The sequence below is a fragment of the Dendropsophus ebraccatus genome, chromosome 1 (assembly GCF_027789765.1).
Source record: "Dendropsophus ebraccatus isolate aDenEbr1 chromosome 1, aDenEbr1.pat, whole genome shotgun sequence".
Taxonomy (NCBI): domain Eukaryota; kingdom Metazoa; phylum Chordata; class Amphibia; order Anura; family Hylidae; genus Dendropsophus; species Dendropsophus ebraccatus.
In genome coordinates this window covers 202,917,147-202,938,625 of record NC_091454.1, presented here as the reverse complement: position 1 = coordinate 202,938,625, position 21,479 = coordinate 202,917,147, and the positions used below count along the sequence as shown (strand labels likewise).

The 21,479-nt window shown below is 44.5% G+C and overlaps 1 protein-coding gene across 5 annotated transcripts in view; it reads left to right on the top strand.

The window, feature by feature from the left end:
- The window catches only part of ANK1 (ankyrin 1), a 134,146-nt gene that overhangs the window by 15,456 nt on the left and 97,211 nt on the right, over positions 1–21,479 (top strand). For 4 of the 5 annotated variants that reach the window (XM_069944912.1, XM_069944900.1, XM_069944905.1 and 1 more), the window contains exons 1-2: positions 8,323–8,386; positions 20,123–20,224. In XM_069944912.1, coding sequence (XP_069801013.1) covers positions 8,351–8,386; positions 20,123–20,224 — 138 coding nt within the window. In that variant the 5' untranslated portion in view covers positions 8,323–8,350. Of the gene's footprint in view, positions 1–8,322; positions 8,387–20,122; positions 20,225–21,479 lie in introns of those variants that run through there. The other variant, XM_069944894.1, reaches the window with a different exon arrangement.

Genomic DNA, 21,479 nt, shown 5'->3' with positions numbered 1-21,479 from the left:
TGCCTCATGGCTCATGAGATAACTGGCACATGATTGGTGGTGAAAACTGCAGTAATATAGATGGCACATAATAGGTTTTTTTTTTTTTTTGGGGGGGGGGGGGGGTATTAAAAATTTTGGTTATGGACCTGGAGCTTCAAGTTATCATGGAAACACAACATATATTAAGGTACCACACCAATTTTCTAGCATACACAAAATAAAAATAATTGTGCTGCAAGCCCCATTTTGGAATTTTAAACGGGCAGACTTAAAGGTGTACTCCGTCAAAAAAGGTTTCTTTTTGTTTGTTTGTTTTTCCTTCAAATCAACTGATGTCAGAAGGTTATACAGATTTGTAATTTACTTCTATTTAAAAATCTCAAATCTTCCAGTACTTATCAGCTGATGTATGTCCTGCAGGAAGGGGTTTATTCTTTCCAGTCTGACACAGTGCTCTCTGCTGCTACCTCTGTCCATGTCAGGAACTGTCCAGATCAGCAGCAAATCCCTATAGAAAACCTCTCCTGCTCTGGACAGTTCCTGACACGGACAGAGGTGGCAGCAGAGAGCACTGTGTCAGACTGGAAAGAATACACCATTTCCTGCAGGACATACAGCAGCGGATAAGTACTGGAAGACAAGATTTTTAAATAGAAACAAATTACAGATCTGTAAAACTTTCCGAAACTAGTTGATTTGAAACAAAAACATTTTCGCCGGAGTACCCCTTTAACGGAAAAGGGGTGTAACCTCCGGGTGCTCTATTGTATATCATTCATGTCAGAAAATTGGCATAACATATAGCAAAACCAGCTTGTAGTAGGAGCAAACCTCCTTTGTTCTGGACATTTCCTGACACAAACACAGGTGGCAGCAAAGAGCGCTGTGTCAGATTTCTAAAGAACTACACGACTTCCTCAGGGGGTACAGCAGTGCCAAGTACTAGGCAGACTGGGCTCTATATATTACTCTGTATATTATATCCGGACAGGAGAGACATGTTTAGCTCATTGAGGACTAAACAGATGACCGGTTGTGTTATATAGCGGTCCATAACGCCATGACACCGGTCATCTCTACGTTCTGTTTATGCTGTTTTTTTTTTCCTTTTTTCGCTGCTTTCTGTTAGTTCTTATTATAGCATGGTGCACAGATGACTGCTATTATATTACAATAAAATCCCTTTCTAGCACTCACCCTCCTGGATATCCTCCATCCACAGCTGCTCTACATGATTGTCATTAGAGTGCTCTTGTGTTACTAAATACTTTATTAAGTTGTATTGCTTACATGAGCTTTTATATTGCCTCTCAATCTGTTCCCTTGTTTGCTCTTGTTGCATACATGTTTCATCGCGCTCTCATTGAGTTATATTGTTAGACTGATAACAATACATTTGCCTTTTATTAGAACAAATTGCTATGGAAGGCAAACTCCAGTGACAGCCACCCGGCCGCCGATAGTCAGACTCCCGCGTGACTACTCTTTTCCTGACGTCATTTCCCTAATCTATTGGGGCCTGTGCTTAGCAACCCTTGTGTTCTGTACAGAGGTTGATGCAGGGCTGTTAGAGAGGGGGCTCTCCACTTGTATCAATGCCTACATTGGTTCCTCTAATATTGCAGTTTAAAGGGGAACTCTAGCAAAAATCTTTTTCTTTCAAATCAACTGGTGTCAGAAAGTTATATAGATTTGCAATTTACTTCTATTTAAAAATCTTCTGTCTTTCAGTACTTTTTAGCTGCTGTATGTCCTGCAGGAAGTGGTGTATTCTTTTCAGTCAGACACAGTGCTCTCTGCTGCCACCTCTGTCCATGTCAGGAACTGTCCGGAGCAGGAGAGGTTTTCTATGGGGATTTGCTACTGCCCTGCACAGTTCCTGTCATAGACAGAGGTGGCAGCAGATTAAAATGTTAGATTGAAAACAAAAACAACATTTCCTGAAGGACATACAGCAGCTGATAAGTATGGGAAGACTGGAGATTTTTAAGTAGAAGTAAATTACAATTCTATATAGTTTTCAGTTGATTTGAAAGAAAAAGATTTTTCACTGGATAAAGTAGGACTCCTGCTAATAATTTGTAATAAATAACTAATATCCATTGAATTTAGTTTTTTTCCTCTAAAAATAAGACCTGGCTTGATTTTGCAGGCTTTCTGGAGTAGGCCGGAAATGTAAGGCCTACTCCAAATATAAGCCCTAGTTACAGTCAGCTGACCAGATCCCTGACACTGGGTGCTGAGCAGCAGCCAATCAGGACCAGGCTTGTTATGCTCCGCCCCCACCTGCTCATCACAGGCTGCAGGGAGGCAGGAGGGGTAAGATGAACAGTAGGGGACAGAGGGTACATGGGCCAACTACAGAGGGCAGGGGGGAGATATACAGTATGGGGACTACCTGCAGAGGGAGGTATACAGTATGGGGACTACATGCAGAGGGGGGATGTATACAGTATGGGGGAAAAACTACAGAGGGGGAGAGAGGTATACAGTATGGGGACTACCTGCAGAGGGGGGATGTATACAGTATGGGGGAAAAACTACAGAGGGGGAGAGAGGTATACAGTATGGAGGCCTAACAACTGGGGAACTTACAGTACAGGAGCCTAACAACAGTGGGATATACAGTATGGCAATATGGCTACCGTATAGAGTGGGGCTGCAGTGTAGGGGCATACTGTGTTTCTCCGAAAATAAGACCTACCCTGTCAGGAGGAGAAGAGGACTTGCAAAGTCTAAACTACTAGCTTAGGTAATCTCTGATAAAGTAACTGTCCATATACATATAGTTACCATAGATATATCACTGAGGCTCCCCTTCCAGGACTCCCTTGTGTGCCTATACAGTGGGATATGCTGCAGTCCTTTATCAGATGTATGGAAGAAGAGTGAAAGCATTCAAAGAGGTTTTTTCCACCATAGATACTTCCTGTGGATAGGGGATGAGTATCTAATTGTGGGGGTCTGACTGATGAGATCCCGGGGGGCTGAACAAGTTGGATGAAGCCCTACATTACAGCCTGTATCCATGTTTTCCAGAGAGTCTTAGGGCTGCATCCAACTTTTTCAGCCACTAGTAATCAAATGCTAAGACTTCCAGATCGTACGGGCTCCAGCATGCTCGAGTTACGCTCATCTCTTGTAGGGAAACATTTTGGCCATTTCATGGAGGGTCAACCGAGCTGTGACTGCACAATTTCCTTGTGTCCCTGTTTCTGTAACTTTTACAGTACTTTACCCACCATACTATAGTACTATAACTACCATACTAAAGTACAATAACCACCATACTATAGTACTATAACTACCATACTAAAGTACAATAACCACCATACTAAAGTACAATACCCACCATACTATAGTACTATACCCACCATACTATAGTACAATAACCACCATACTAAAGTACAATAACCACCATACTATAGTACTATACCCACCATACCATAGTACTGTAACTACCATACTAAAGTACAATAACCACCATACTATAGTACTATACCCATCATACTATAGTAATATACCCACCATACTATAGTACTATAACCGCCATACTATAGTACTATACCCATCATACTATAGTAATATACCCACCATACTATAGTACTATAACCGCCATACTATAGTACTATTCCCACCATACTATAGTACTATACCCATCATACTATAGTAATATATCCACCATACTATACTACTATACCCACCACACTATAGTCCTATAACCACCATACTATACTACTATACCCACCATACTATACTACTATACCCACCATACTATAGTACTATAACCACCATACTATAACCACCATACTATAGTCCCTTAACCACCATACTATACTACTATACCCACCATACTATAGTAATATACCCACCATACTATAGTACTATAACCGCTATACTATACTACTATACCCACCATACTATAGTACCATATCCACCATACTATACTACTATAACCACCATACTATAGTACTATACCCACCATACTATAGTACTATAACCGCCATACTATAGTAACTATACCCACCATACTATAGTAACTATACCCACCATACTATAGTAACTATACCCACCATACTATAGTACTATTCCCACCATACTATAGTAATATACCCACCATACTATAGTACTATACCCACCATACTATAGTACTATTCCCACCATACTATACTACTATACCCACCATACTATAGTACTATAACCACTATACTATAGTAACTATACCCACCATACTATAGTAATATACCCACCATACTATAGTACTATACCCACCATACTATAGTACTATACCCACCATACTATAGTACTATAACCACCATACTATAGTACTATACCCACCATACTATAGTACTATACCCACCATACTATAGTACTATACCCACCATACTATAGTACTATACCCACCATACTATAGTACTATACCCACCATACTATAGTACTATTCCCACCATTCTATAGTACTATACCCACCATACTATAGTACTATTCCCACCATACTATAGTACTATTCCCACCATACTATAGTACTATTCCCACCATACTATAGTCCTATACCCACCATACTATAGTACTATAACCGCCATACTATAGTACTATTCCCACCATACTATAGTACTATTCCCACCATACCATAGTACTATACCCACAATACTATAACCACCATACTATAGTACTATAACCGCCATACTATAGTACTATACCCACCATACTATAGTCCTATACCCACCATACTATAGTACTATAACCGCCATACTATAGTACTATTCCCACCATACTATAGTCCTATACCCACCATACTATAGTACTATAACCGCCATACTATAGTACTATTCCCACCATACTATAGTACTATAACCGCCATACTATTGTACTATTCCCACCATACTATAGTACTATACCCACCATACTATAGTACTATAACCACCATACTATAGTAATATACCCACCATACTATAGTACTATACCCACCATACTATAGTACTATTCCCACCATACTATAGTATTATACCCACCATACTATAGTACTATTCCCACCATACTATAGTACTATTCCCACCATACTACAGTCCTATACCCACCATACTATAGTACTATTACCGCCATACTATAGTACTATTCCCACCATACCATAGTACTATACCCACCATACTATAACCACCATACTATAGTACTATAACAGCCATACTATAGTACTATAACCGCCATACTATAGTACTATTCCCACCATACTATAGTCCTATACCCACCATACTATAGTACTATAACCGCCATACTATAGTACTATTCCCACCATACTATAGTACTATACCCACCATACTATAGTACTATACCCACCATATTATAGTACTATACCCACCATACTATAGTACTATACCCACCATACTATAGTACTATTCCCACCATACTATAGTACTATACCCACCATACTATACTACTATAACCGCCATACTATAGTACTATTCCCACCATACTATAGTACTATTCCCACCATACTATAGTACTATACCCACCATACTATAGTACTATAACCGCCATACTATAGTACTATTCCCACCATACTATAGTACTATTCCCACCATACTATAGTCCTATACCCACCATACTATAGTAACTATACCCACCATACTATAGTAACTATACCCACCATACTATAGTAACTATACCCACCATACTATAGTACTATTCCCACCATACTATAGTAATATACCCACCATACTATAGTACTATACCCACCATACTATAGTACTATAACCACTATACTATAGTAACTATACCCACCATACTATAGTACTATACCCACCATACTATAGTACTATACCCACCATACTATAGTACTATTCCCACCATTCTATAGTACTATACCCACCATACTATAGTACTATTCCCACCATACTATACTACTATTCCCACCATACTATAGTACTATTCCCACCATACTATAGTAATATACCCACCATACTATAGTACTATACCCACCATACTATAGTACTATAACCACTATACTATAGTAACTATACCCACCATACTATAGTACTATACCCACCATACTATAGTACTATAACCACTATACTATAGTAACTATACCCACCATACTATAGTACTATACCCACCATACTATAGTACTATACCCACCATACTATAGTACTATTCCCACCATTCTATAGTACTATACCCACCATACTATAGTACTATTCCCACCATACTATACTACTATTCCCACCATACTATAGTACTATTCCCACCATACTATAGTCCTATACCCACCATACTATAGTACTATAACCGCCATACTATAGTACTATTCCCACCATACTATAGTACTATTCCCACCATACTATAGTACTATACCCACCATACTATACTACTATAACCGCCATACTATAGTACTATTCCCACCATACTATAGTACTATTCCCACCATACCATAGTACTATACCCACAATACTATAACCACCATACTATAGTACTATAACCGCCATACTATAGTACTATACCCACCATACTATAGTCCTATACCCACCATACTATAGTACTATAACCGCCATACTATAGTACTATTCCCACCATACTATAGTCCTATACCCACCATACTATAGTACTATAACCGCCATACTATAGTACTATTCCCACCATACTATAGTACTATAACCGCCATACTATTGTACTATTCCCACCATACTATAGTACTATACCCACCATACTATAGTACTATAACCACCATACTATAGTAATATACCCACCATACTATAGTACTATACCCACCATACTATAGTACTATTCCCACCATACTATAGTACTATTCCCACCATACTACAGTCCTATACCCACCATACTATAGTACTATTACCGCCATACTATAGTACTATTCCCACCATACCATAGTACTATACCCACCATACTATAACCACCATACTATAGTACTATAACAGCCATACTATAGTACTATAACCGCCATACTATAGTACTATTCCCACCATACTATAGTCCTATACCCACCATACTATAGTACTATAACCGCCATACTATAGTACTATTCCCACCATACTATAGTACTATACCCACCATACTATAGTACTATACCCACCATATTATAGTACTATACCCACCATACTATAGTACTATACCCACCATACTATAGTACTATTCCCACCATACTATAGTACTATACCCACCATACTATACTACTATAACCGCCATACTATAGTACTATTCCCACCATACTATAGTACTATTCCCACCATACTATAGTACTATACCCACCATACTATAGTACTATAACCGCCATACTATAGTACTATTCCCACCATACTATAGTACTATTCCCACCATACTATAGTCCTATACCCACCATACTATAGTACTATTCCCACCATACTATAGTACTATTCCCACCATACTATAGTACTATAACCAACCACATATTCTGCCTCCCCTTCCTATATATAGTGTCATTATTACTTTTAATTGTGGAGCTATTTTTGCTTCCTCATTCAGCCTATCATCTGGGGAGCTTCTGCCCGATACGTCCAGCCTCATATGTATACGCTTTATCTGGTGCAAATAACAAGCGTGCTGAGCTGATAATGAACATATGCCTCTATATTACCACCGCTATGACCGCCTTCCGCTGCTTGTTAAAAACCACCAAACCTGTTGGACGGCCATTGGGGATGGAGTCAATGATGCAGAATACAATAGGCGGTTAATAAAATGCTTGTTCTCCACACTATTATATCTATATCAGCTTTACTGGGTTATAATTTGTTACTATACTGTATGGGCCAGTCCCTATATGAGTATATTATACTATATCCACCGGCAGCTCTGTATCCTAGTATATAGGGGGGAGTTAGAACCCAATGCATGCACTTCTAAATACATAGGACCCCCTATTGATTTCTGGTCCGCTGCCAATATTACCATTGCATGCTCTTAAATTCTATCCGCATGTGTTGTAAACAAGACGTCGCTGTCCTGCCGTTGCTTCCGTGCATATGATATAGAGATGAGGCTGTATATATACATACACTGTATACACCACTATAACATATGGGCTCTTCTGCACAATCATCTCCCCTCCCAGTCCCATGGGAACAGACCCCCGGAAGCCTTCGTGTAATAACACTCCTCCCAAAGGTTTTTATTGATACGCAACCTGTTATTGTCAATCAAGGGGTTAATGGGTTCCCGGTTAATATCCCCATATCGGCTCCCGGTTGTGCAGCCCTGGGCACGGTGCCCGGTATTTAAAGACGGGAGAGAGAGAGAGAGAGGAAAGAAAGGAGGACGGGGGGAGCGGTGTGAGGAGGGGGAGGGACGCAGTGTGTGTGAGACGGGAGGGAGGGGGGTACTGTCTGTATGCAGCAGAATGGCAGAGCGGGCGGGCAAGCAGCGGGCACGGCCTGTGAGTAAAAAGAGGGAGTGAGGGGGGTGGGATACGGTGAGACTGGGTAGGCAGGGGGGTAAATGGTTTACTATTCTCTTTTTACTTTGGGGGCCCATGGGAGTTTATTTTTGGCCATGCTCTTAGGCACCTGCTGTCCTGTGTCCAAGCAGGCTGGGAAGAGTGAGGGGCAGCGGCTGTGCAGACGCTTTCATGTAGACGTCCCCCCACCCGGCCCCCCTCTTCTCAGATTGTCACTGCCCTGTGCCCCACTCCCCGCCCAGTGACCCTGAATGGCCTAAATCTAAGCCACAATACACTGACACCTCGCAGTGTGCTAGGAGTACAATGCTGTCACATCATGCAAACACTTCTTCCCGTAGACTCAGTGCCCTGGACTGACACCCTCAGGCTCCTTACTATGCAACATGAGAAAGGGGGAGAGCGGCTGCAGCTGTAACTTAGGTGGTCTTCACATCTACTCGTACTGAGTTGTGGCAGGACCAAGGGGGGGGCATGGGATAAGAGGCATTGCCTGCATAGATATCACTACAGAACATGCAGGAGACTTCTCTGATAGATGTAGTGCCAGGAGGAGTCCACAACGAATACACACACTGACTCCCAGGTGACTATTATAGACAATTCTTCTTCATCTTCCCCCTCTGGCCCGGACCCCCACCGTAACGCTTCCCTTTTTTTTCCATCTGGCCCAGACCACCATACCACTTCTTCTTCCCCATCTGGACCTAGACCACCATGACGCCTCTTCTTCCTCATCTAGACTTAGACCACCATGACGTCTCTTCTTCCTCATCTAGCCCAGGCCACCATGCTTTAGGGGCAGACAAAGACTGCATAGGGCCCCTGTGCAGAAAATTTGCCTCCCCCCCCCCCCCCATAAGCAAACCATGGCACCACATTTCTGGTTGCCCCCTTACCCACACACTACCCATCCTAGCTGACCCCCATTTCAACACACTACTTATACCTGGCTGCCCCCCATCCCCACACACTACCCATCCTGGCTACCCCCCATCCCCACACACTACCCATCCTGTCTGACCCCCATCCCCACACACACTACCCATCCTGTCTGACCCCCATCCTCACACACACTACCCATCCTGTCTGACCCCCATCCTCACACACTACCCATCCTGTCTGCCCCCCATCCTCACACACACACTACCCATCCTGTCTGACCCCCATCCTCACACACTACCCATCCTGGCTACCCCCATCCCCACACACACTACTTATCCCTGGCTACCCCCATCCTCACACACACTACCCATCCTGTCTGACCCCCATCCCCACACTCTACCCATCCTGTCTGACCCCCATTCCCACACACTACCCATCCTGTCTGACCCCCATCCTCACACACACTACCCATCCTGTCTGACCCCCATCCCCACACACTACCCATCCTGTCTGACCCCCATCCCCACACACTACCCATCCTGTCTGACCCCCATCCCCACACACTACCCATCCTGTCTGACCCCCATCCTCACACACACTATCCAACCTTCCCCCCTATGGACCTCCAGGTTCTTCTTCCCCATCTGGACCTAGACCACCACGACGCCTCTTCTTCCTCATCTAGACTTAGACCACCATGACGCCTCTTCTTCCTCATCTAGCCCAGGCCACCATGCTTCAGGGGCAGACAAAGACTGCATAGGGCCCCTGTGCAGAAAATTTGCCTGCCCCCCCCCCCCCCCATAAGCAAACCATGGCACCACATTTCTGGTTGCCCCCTTACCCACACACTACCCATCCTGGCTGACCCCCATTTCAACACACTACTTATCCCTGGCTGCCCCCCATTCCCACACACACTACCCATCCTGGCTACCCCCCATCTCCACACACTACCCATCCTGTCTGACCCCCATCCTCACACACACTACCCATCCTGGCTACCCCCCATCCCCACACACTACCCATCCTGTCTGACCCCCATCCCCACACACACTACCCATCCTGGCTACCCCCCATCCCCACACACTACCCATCCTGTCTGACCCCCATCCCCACACACTACCCATCCTGTCTGACCCCCATCCCCACACACTACCCATCCTGTCTGATCCCCATCCCCACACACACACACTACCCATCCTGTCTGACCCCCATCCCCACACACACTACCCATCCTGTCTGACCCCCATCCCCACACACACTACCCATCCTGGCTACCCCCCATCCCCACACACTACCCATCCTGTCTGACCCCCATCCCCACACACACTACCCATTCTGGCTACCCCCCATCCCCACACACTACTTATCCCTGGCTACCCCCCATCCTCACAAACACACCCCATCCTGGCTACCCCCCATCCTCACACACACTACCCATCCTGGCTACCTCTCATCCCCACACACACTACCCATCCTGGCTGCCCCCCATCCTCACACACACTACTTATCCCTGGCTGCCCCCCATCCTCACACACACTACCCATCCTGTCTGACCCCCATCCTCACACACACTACCCATCCTGTCTGACCCCCATCCCCACACACTACCCATCCTGGCTACCCCCCATCCCCACACACACTACCCATCCTGTCTGACCCCCCATCCCCACACACTACCCATCCTGGCTACCCCCCATCCCCACACACACTACCCATCCTGTCTGACCCCCATCCTCACACACACTACCCATCCTGTCTGACCCCCATCCCCACACACACTACCCATCCTGTCTGACCCCCATCCTCACACACACTACCCATCCTGTCTGACCCCCATCCTCACACACACTACCCAACCTGACCCCCATCCTCACACACACTACCCATCCTGTCTGACCCCCATCCTCACACACACTACCCAACCTGACCCCCCAGTGGTCCTCCAGGTCATCAGGATGCCCAATGCTGCGATTGCTAATGTACGGCCACCAGGTGACATCACCGGTGCGTGCGTCCCGAGGCAGGACAGGAGCGCTGCACTGATGCGGCTGGACATGGATCACATATCTAATAGATAGGCAGCCATCTCAGCGCTGGTGGGCAGGGTATCTGATTAGATGCCTGGTACATGGGTGGATGGACTATACATATCACCTATGCGTCAGTGCCCGGGGCAGTTGAGGGGCCCGCTAGGCTTAGGCTCAGAGTCCGAACCTGGAGGGCCCCTCTGTTGGCCTGGGCCCCTGTGCAGCTGAACAGGCTGCACAAGTGATATGTCCGCCACTGCCATGCTTCATCTCTGCACTGACTCGTCTCATGCTGTCCACGCGTCATAGTTTCCTAATTTTTCCATCCTCCTCCCCACCTTCTTACCTTAGCAAACCCACAACAATGGAACCCACAATGTACTCCCAGCAATAATGCAGCAGATAGTGCCCAGTGTTTGTGCCCCCTCTTACCTTCCTCATGTAACCTATTCAGGCATGGCATTTCTTCCAGCCACACGTTGTCTCTGCTTTCCCGACTCTTAGGTTCCTAATTTTTCCATGGTCCTCCGCACCTTCTCAATACAAACTCCCCATTCAGTTGGTCTCACCATCTCATCCTGCTGCTACTCCTAATACTGTGCCTGTTCTGTTCAGTGCCCCCAAATGCAGTACGTCAGAGATAATACTGCTGGTCATCCTAAAAATAATCTGTCAGACTGGAAAGAATACACCACTTCCTGCAGGACATACAGCAGCTGATAAGTACTTGAAATATTTAAATAGAAGTAAATTATACATCTATATAACTTTCTGACACTGGTTTTTCCCCCACTGGAGTACCCCTTTAACAGTATATGGCACATAGTCCCCCAAAAGAATTTTGCCCCCCAGATATCAGATGGAGTGTCTCCAACAGTAATAGTACCATAGTGTCCCCCTGTGGACATTTCATAGGCAACAGGTTGGAAGTGGGCTGTAGTTTCTGCATGTATCCTTGAGGTCGGGAACCTTTGGCTGTCCAGGCATGATGGGAGTTGTAGTTTTGCAACAGCTGGAGAGCCAAGGTTCCCTACCACTGATGTAGACAATGGGACGTGGAGCTGATAGATCTCGTGCTTTACTGCAGTTTTAACTTCATCTGCATCCTGATGTGGAGAAAGCAACCATCTAAGGTTGCTGACCCCCATACACATCTTCAAATATCCTAGTAGGAAACTGTAAAAGATGGCGAGTGCTTATATAGAGTGTACAGTGGTACCTTGGTTTAAGAGTAACTTGGTTTAAGAGCGTTTTGGTTTAAGAGCTCACAGTTTTTTAAAATTGTGACTTGGTTTAAGAGCATTGCTTTGGTTTAAGAGCTCCCTGTACTGGGTGGGAGGGGCATGGTCTGCATAGCGGGGTCTGCAGCACTGTACTCTGACCCAGGAAGTCTCCCTCACCTTCCAAATCATTGCAGACCCACTTCAGGCTGGGGCTTGCATCAGGGGACAGGACTGTGGAGGTAATCTCTGCATATCTGTAACCCCTTTCTCCCCGGACAGAGAGCGCTGCATGTATGTGCCCACATCTGCCCTGCTCATTCCTTCATGCCCCCTGCAGTCTCTGTCAGTCCTTGTGTTTCCCATCCTCTCCATTACTGTACAGTAACCTATAATATCAAATATTCTGCTGTTTCTGAATGTTTGTTTCATCTGTTTTACATGGTATTCAGAATAATAAATCATTATTTTTGGGGTGTGGAACAAATTGTCTGCATTTCTATGATTTCTTATGGGAAAATTTGCTTTGGTTTAAGAGTTGATTTGGATTACAAGCGCGGACCCAGAACGAATTATGCTCGTAATCCAAGGCACCACTGTATTTCTTTGGAGGAGTAAATGGTTGGCATACTCATTTTAATGGGAACTGTGTAATACTCTATTTCCCCTGTGGTGGCGCTGTAGACGTACTGAACGCCTGTTGCTGTATTGCCCGACAATTTACAGTCCTGTTCAAATCATATACAAAGCATGATGGGAGTGATGACAGAATGCTGCTGCAGGATATGTTGGTGTTCCAAGAAAGTGGACTTAAAGGGATTATCCAGTATTATAAAAACATAGCTGCCTTCTTTTAGAAGCAGCGCCACTCTTGTCCACAGCATGTGTGCGGTACAGCAGCTCAGTTCCATTGAAGTGAATGGAGGGTTTGGTGCTGGGAATCCCTTGGGGTGTCCAGAGGATCCGATGCAGAGTTGTCCTTGGTGCTGCCGTGCTAATTTAAAGCATAACTCAGGAGGAGGATGTGCTGATAAAATGCTTCTTTATTCTGGATCAGAAATACAACGTGTTTCGGGGTGCTAGGTGTCCTTTCTCAAGTGTATAGATGCCATGATATACACTTGAGAAAGAGGGACCTAGCACCCCAAAACACGTTGTATTATTGATCCAGAATAAAGAAGCCTTTTAACAGCACATCCTCCTCCTGAGTGATGCTTTAAATTAGCACGGCAGCACCGAGGACAACTCTGCATCGGATCCTCTGGACACCCCAAGGGATTCCCAGCACCAACCCCTCCTTTTACTTCCTGTCCAGAATCCTTTGGCCAGGACATCCGACGACTTGCAGAGTTTGGCATTATACACATGCTTTTAGATGTTGTGCTCTTAGTACAACATCTATAGGTGAGTCTGACAGAGCTCATCCCATCCCCTATAAAGGAAAGGGGGAAGAGGGAGCTGAGTGTGGTCAGAGTGGACCCAGAGTAGAGGATTTTACACATCCAGAGCAGATAAGAATGAGTAAGATATAAGAATAAGATAGGTTATACATGTATATTAGACATAGGGTGGTATTGGGAAGGGGGATTGTTTAGAATATTGTTTTTGTTACCCAGATAACTCCTTTAACAAACATGGATTCATGTGTATGGGGAGTTCCTATCTGGCTTGCAGGTATTAAAAGCTGAATGGCCACCCTTAAGACAAGGTGAGATGCAAGATAAGGGGAAAACACAGCCTGACGTGATGACATCTTAGGGTTCAACTACAAGGAGCCATTCATGAAACCCTAAGGAAATGGAAATATCCAAATTTCATGGAGTTCACCTTAGGTCAGATTGGAGAGTAGATTGAGGAGGAAACAATTTAGTCTTGTACAGGTTGAGGTAGTGGAAGATGCAATCGCTGCAAGGCTGTCAATAAAGACGAGAGATTAAGGCCCACGTAATAGATTTAAGTAGGTATGTGGAACCTTCGGCCCACCAGCTGCTGCAAAACTACAATTCACATTATGCCTGGACAGCCAAAGCTTTCATTTAAAGGGGTACTTCAGAGAAAAAAAAATTAAATCAACCAGAAAGTGATATAGTTTATAAATGGCTTCCTTTAAAAAAATCTTAAGTCTTCCAGTACTTATCAGCTGCTGTATGCCCTGCAGGAAGTGGTGTATTCTCTCCTGTCTGACACAGTGCAACTCTGTCCATGTCAGGAACTGTCCAGAGCAGCAGGGGTTTTCTATGGGGAGTTGCTGCTGCTCTGGACAGTTCCTGACATGGACAGAGGTGGTAGCAGAGAGCACTGTGTCACACTGGAAAGAATACACCACTTCCTGCAGGACATACAGCAGCTGATAAGTACTGGAATACTGAAGATTTTTTAGTAGACATAAATTACAAACCATCTGACACCAGTTTATTTGAAAACAGTTTAATTATCTCCAGTCTATTGTTTCCTATATACATGTACTGGACTGAACAGGTGGGCAGTGTGTCGGGGGATGATTTATAGCAAAGCTAAGCTAAAGCTTTGGCTGTCCAGGCATGATGGGAGTTGTAGTTTTACAACAGCTACAGAGCCAAGGTTGCCTACCTCTGGTCTATAGTACTATAAAGGGAGAAAGGGTTACTTATGCACTGGCTTTGCAAGGTGCTTTTTGAGCAGATGTTAAAGAGAACAGCACAGTGCTGAGATGAGATGAAAGCCTTGATTTACCTTTCAAGCACAGTGTGGATCTTCTGGAGAAGGCAGACAGTCTCAAAGATTGCAATACACAGTCCAAGCTTGCTTGTCCCCTCTCCTGTATATTGCAGTAGCTAAGTCCTGGCCCCCTTCCTGTGTTCTATCCCTCCCCTTCTGTTACTAGACTGAGGGTACTATTACACGGAACGATAATCGCCGGAATCGGCCCTATCCGGCCGATTATCGTTCGGTTTAATAAAGACAACGATCAGCCGTCATCGGCTGATCGTTGATATAGGTGCTGACCTATAATTGTTGGGCGACGACCCCGCATCGCTATGTGTAATAGCGGTGTGCGGCCGGCGCCGACGATATGCAAAGAAGAATATATTACCTATCCAGGCTGTAGGGCTCCTCTTGCGGTCTTCTCTCCGGGTCCCACGTTCTCCAGCTTCAGAGCAGCTTGTCTCAGCTGAAAGGCCGCTCAGCCAATCACTGTCCGGGACCGCCGCTGCCAGTGATTGGCTAAGCAGCCTGTCAGCTGAGACAGGCCGCTCTGAAGCTGAAGCGTGTGGACCCGGGGAGAAGCACAAAACAACAGGATCCCTGCAGCCTGGACAGGTAATGTATAAAGTTAAGCAAGGGCTTCAAGGACATCGGTAACGATGTCCCTGCAGCCCTTGTTAAACGATTATCGGGCCGTGTAATAAGCCCAGTAAACGAGCACCGATCTAGCAGATCAGCGCTCGTTTACATTTATTATTGGGCCCCCATCGGCCCGTGTAATACCACCCTGAGCCTTCCTAGCAGACTGCAGGGAAGTGAGATGCCTAGTGGCCAAGATTTTAGAGTTGGATTCTTTCTGGGGTAAACAGTAATTTTTGGTTTTGCTGCTTACTGTTATACAGTACTTTGTCCTTTGTAAAGGGACACAAGCTAAAATATTCCCTTAAACTTCTGGAAACATAGTAATACATAAGGTAATCCAGGGGCATACAGTAACGCATGTATACAGGACACATGCTAACCCTATGTGATACGTAATCATTCATCTTTATAGCGGGAGTGAATAATGTTACAATTCTGTGTTATGTTACTTGGGCTTCTTCCCAGACACAGGGGCCGAGGAAATACTATCGGCCTCGGATTGAGGTGCTGTGGTGGTGCTTGTGGTTGGGGATAGGTTTGTAGAAACATTATGCCATCTGCTGGTATGGTGCCAGATACTTTCTGTAGGAAAATATCCAAGAAACCAAGAAGGACACTTAAAGGCTGTAAACACTAGACGTGCAAATATAAGAACAGATTGTATCTGGCAAATGAATCTTTTTTTCTATAGCGCCACCTAGTGCAAGATAAGAAAATGAACGCTCACATGTCTTTTAATCGCTTTACAGCTACGTTCAATGAGACAGGATTTTTACAGGTTTTTTTTCAGAAATATATACTTTTTTCACATGATTTAATATGCTTATTATTATTATTGTCAGTCCATGAATTTTAGTCTCTGTTCACACTCCTTTGTGGTTTCTGCTTGGCAGATACACTGCATACATCAAAGTGATCCTCATTGGTGTTCTTTTGGCCTCTGTGGGTCTCGTATACTTTGGTAGAACTTTTTTTTTAAATTTTTCCATGCTGAGGCACCCTATAAAATCATATGCTGTATATTATAGAGTATGTTTCTTTTAACATGAAAGCCTTTGGGTGAAAAATGGATGATTATCCAAATAAACAGATAGGAGCCTTACTTCTTCAGAACACATACTTCAAATGAAAGATTTAAAGGGGCATTTCTATTGCGGTTTAATATGCACAATAAATAGGATAGACAATAACAGCCTGATTGGTGGGGATCCAACCGCTGTGACCCCCACTGATCCTAAGAACATGAATAATAATGTCCTGATAATGAATCACTAATGGGTCACTGCTCTGTGCAGCCCCATATAGAATTAATGGAGCGCTGGCCATGCACATGCAGTGTTCTTCATTCATTCCGTAATACTCCTTTAAAGGAGAAGTCCAGAGAAACTTTTTATTAAAGTATTGCATTGCCCCCCAAAAGTTATACAAATCCCCAATATACACTTATTACGGAAAATGCTTATAAAGTGTTTTTTCCCTGCACTTACTACTGCATCAAGGCTTTATTTCCTAGATAACATGGTGATGTCACTTCCTGGATAAAATGGTGATGTCACGACCCGACTCCCAGAGCTGTGCGGCTGTGGCTGCTGGAGTGGATGATGGCAGAGGGATGCTCAGTGTCCCTCCAGTGCCCTGTGTCCCTCAGTGTCCCCCTGCCATCATCCTCTCCAGCAGCCACAGCCCGCACAGCTCTGGGAGTCGGGGCGTGACATCATCATTTTATCCAGGAAGTAACATCACCATGTTATCCAGGAAGTGACATCATCATGTTATCCAGGAAGTGACATCACCATGTTATCCAGCTAGTGACATCACCATGTTATCCAGGAAGTGAAGCCTTGATGCAGTAGTAGTAAGTGCAGCGAAAAAGCCCTTTATGTGCGTTTCCCGTAATAAGTGTATATTAGTCATTTGTATAACTTTTGGGGGGCAATATAACACTTTAATAAAAAAATATTTCCAGACTTCTCCTTAAAGTATAGTGCAAACAGAGTCGAAAAATTTGAACCTTGTTTCTATCGTGTTCCCAGTACTATCCTGCTTCTGCCCACATGTACCTGGCACCCATACTTTGTGTATATTACATCTTCATCTTCATTGTCTAAGCAAGGGGTAGATGACCTCGCATTACTGATGTATGAGTTTGAAATGAACTAGTAAGTCGTGACATCACTTTTTTTTGTTTCTTTTTTAGAGAAATTGAAGCCTGTCTGATCTAATAAATTGAGGGGAATAGCACTATATGTACAGTCCCCATAAATAGTGTACATTAGGAATTTGTTTTGCTTATGTAATAACATATAAAAAAAAAAAATTTTGTCCTTTAATTCACTGTTGGCACAGGATACAGATGAGTTAAAGTGGCAGAGTGCAGTTAGACTAAACTCTACCTAGGATGGGCCCTTCATGGTTTGGCTTACTGTGGACACAGCAGGAGTAGGAGTAGATGCAGATGCCTCGCTGGCGTGGACTGGAACTGATCTACAACTGCCATATTCCTTCATGGTGTTGTGGATCTCCGCAGATGGACCAGGACTGGTGACAGGGACACAAGTAGCACACCGGGACAGGGATGGGTCACTGGATGGACAGATCATGTATTAGCTTCACTGTTCAGCCTGGAAACTTCTCACCAGCATGAGCTGGGGATGTGCACACTCTGCTGAGCCAGACTCCTACTTACTTAGGTCCTCCACTGTTAGGCCATGTTCACACAACAACGTTGTTGTAACAGCCGTGATTAGTACGGAACTTACGTTGTACTGAAGGCTAAGGGAATCCCGGCCGGAGTATATACACATAGTGGGAGATTTATCAAACATGGTGTAAAGTGAAACTGGCTCAGTTGCCCCTAGCAACCAATCAGATTCCACCTTTCATTCCTCAGACTCTTTGGAAAATGCAAGGTGGAATTTGATTGGTTGCTAGGGGCAACTGAGCCAGTTTCACTTTGAGCCAGTTTCTAGCGGCGACGCGAGAAACTGACATGTCAGTTTTCTGCGTCCGCTATTCAAGTAATAGCGGCCACAGAAAACCCTGTCAGTTCACACAATGGAGCGTGCGGCTTCGGCTGCATGCTCCATTGTGTTCAGTAGGGAGTTATAATGCAGCCGCGCATGGGTGCGCCTGCATCAGAACTCAGCAGCGCTAATGATGATCCGGGATGATCTTTTCTGAGACCGGCCGTTCCGTGACCCGGCCGGGTCATGAAATGGCCGGTCTCTTACAGCGTCTGAAGAAAGGGTAGGACTAGGCACTCTGTCAATGGTTGAGAGGAATTGTGTGACCAATGTCTTCCCCTGATACAGAAGATGCTCTGAAATATGACCCCCCTGCACAGCAAATTCAAGAGAGAATTAATATTTTAGTGCAATAAAGAAGGAACATTTGAGTAGCAGCTTACAGCACCCAAACAGAGTTATATAACCTCCTGACATTAGATGACGGCTGATACAGTGGCTCTTAGACCCTGCATATGCACAAGTCAATGGATTTTAGATTCACTGAAGCCATTATAACATATGGTATGAAAGTTGACTTAGCAATAAAGGGGTACTCCAAAGAATTCAATGAAAGTTATACAGATTTGCTAAATACTTCTATTTTAAAAAGTCAAGTCTTCTAGTACTTATCAGCTGCTGTATGTCCTGCAGGAAGTGGTCTATTCTTTCTCTGCTACAACCTCTTTCCGTGTCAGGAGCTGTCCAGAGCAGTAGGAAATCCCCATAGAAAACCTCTCCTGCTCTGGACAGTTCGTGACATGGACAGAGGTGGCAGCAGAGAGCACTGTGTCAGACTGGAAAGAATACACCACTTCATGTAGAGCATACAGCAGCTGATAAGTACTGGAAGAAGTAATTTACAAATCTGTTAAACTTTGATCAGAAAACAATTGTACCCCATTTTATGGAATTTTAAACTTTGCCATCATTTCACTTAGTGGACATGAAGGTAGTTCATATTGTAACCTTGTTGTCCTTAGTTAGACTGTGAGAGATCACCATCTGTGTACTGCGCTGTGGAATAGGGTTGTGCTATATAAGCAAAATAAGAAAGTGAATCGGGGATGGGGAACCTTCGGTCCTCCAGCTGTTGCAAAACTACAACTCCCATCATGCCTGGACAGCCTTCGGCTGTCCAGGCATGATGGGAATTGTAGTTTTGCAACAGCTGGAGGGCCTCAGGTTCCCCATCCCTAAAGTAAATAAATATTTAAATATATTAATATAATCTCTTGACCCTTCTAGGCTGATGCAGCGACCAGCTTCCTGCGAGCGGCCAGGGCTGGAAACCTGGATAAAGCGCTGGAACATCTGAGGAATGGAGTGGATATAAATACATGCAATCAGGTACAGTGTACCCTAACAATTATATATACTGTGCTGTACTGTAATGTATTCACAAAGCCTATCCCTATATCCCCTGACAGATTTTATTTTCCTAGATGGTCTCCAGAAGGTTTACAGTGTCTGGTGCGGAATTGCTAAGTACTGGGAATAAAGCATTGCTCTTTTTCTTGGCTAGCTTTGTAATACAGCCACGTACATTCAGTCCAAACTCATCCGCAGCTTTCTGACTAACCCATGTAATATTTATTGTATCTCCTGGTTTACGCGTAGATTTGATAAAACTACTCTATGACCATAGCTCAGAGTTATGTTTCCAACTCACGCGCACAGACCTGTATGATTTTAAGGGGTTGGTTACTTTATAGTAAAATTTCTCAGTGTATAGTATTAGTGAGTGTACTCACTGTATATACTGACAGCAGCTAAACTCAGACTTCCCTCCAGCAGGGTGTACTGTCCTGCTCTGTGGTCATTCTGTCCATAAGATGGCTGACATGGAGGAGCATGTGACCATGTTTAGCCACCAGTGTCCTCCATGGGCATATACAGGCTCAGTGGTGGACACTGGTGGGCGGGGCATGGTCACATGCTCCTCCATGTCGGCCATCTTATAGACAGTTTCGCCACAGAGTAGGACAGCACAGCATGGAGGAGGGGAGTCTGATATTAGTTCTATAAGGGACACAGAGAGACGTAGTATGAGACCAGCCGTTCCGTGACCCGGCCGGATCATGGAACGGCTGGTCTCTGAAAAGATCATCTCAGCCAGTACTGCATGATCTTTAGCGCCGCTAAGTTCTCATCCGTGTGCGCCAGCATCAGAACTTTCCACTGCACTCTATGGAGCGTACGGCTGGAGCCGCTCACTTCACAGTGTGCAATGAAAGGGTTTTCTGCGGCTGCTATTCACTGAATAGCGGCCACAGAAAACTGACATGTCAGTTTCTTGCGGCGCCACTAGAGATCCCGGCCGGAGCCTATACTATGTGTATATACTCCGGCTGGGATTGCCTCAGCCTGCAGCACTACGTAAGTTCTGTAGGAATCACGGCCGTTGTAACAACAACCGTGATTCCTATGGAACTTACGTAGTGTGAACATACCACCATAGACTATAGGTTGTATACACCCCAAAGATCAAGACCATAAGTGGCAAAAGTTTTCTAGTATAGGCTCTCTTGTGATGTTACTGAGATCAGGGACAGGTACGTGATATGAACCTGAACCTATAGGTAGTTTGCTCCCAGGTCGAAGC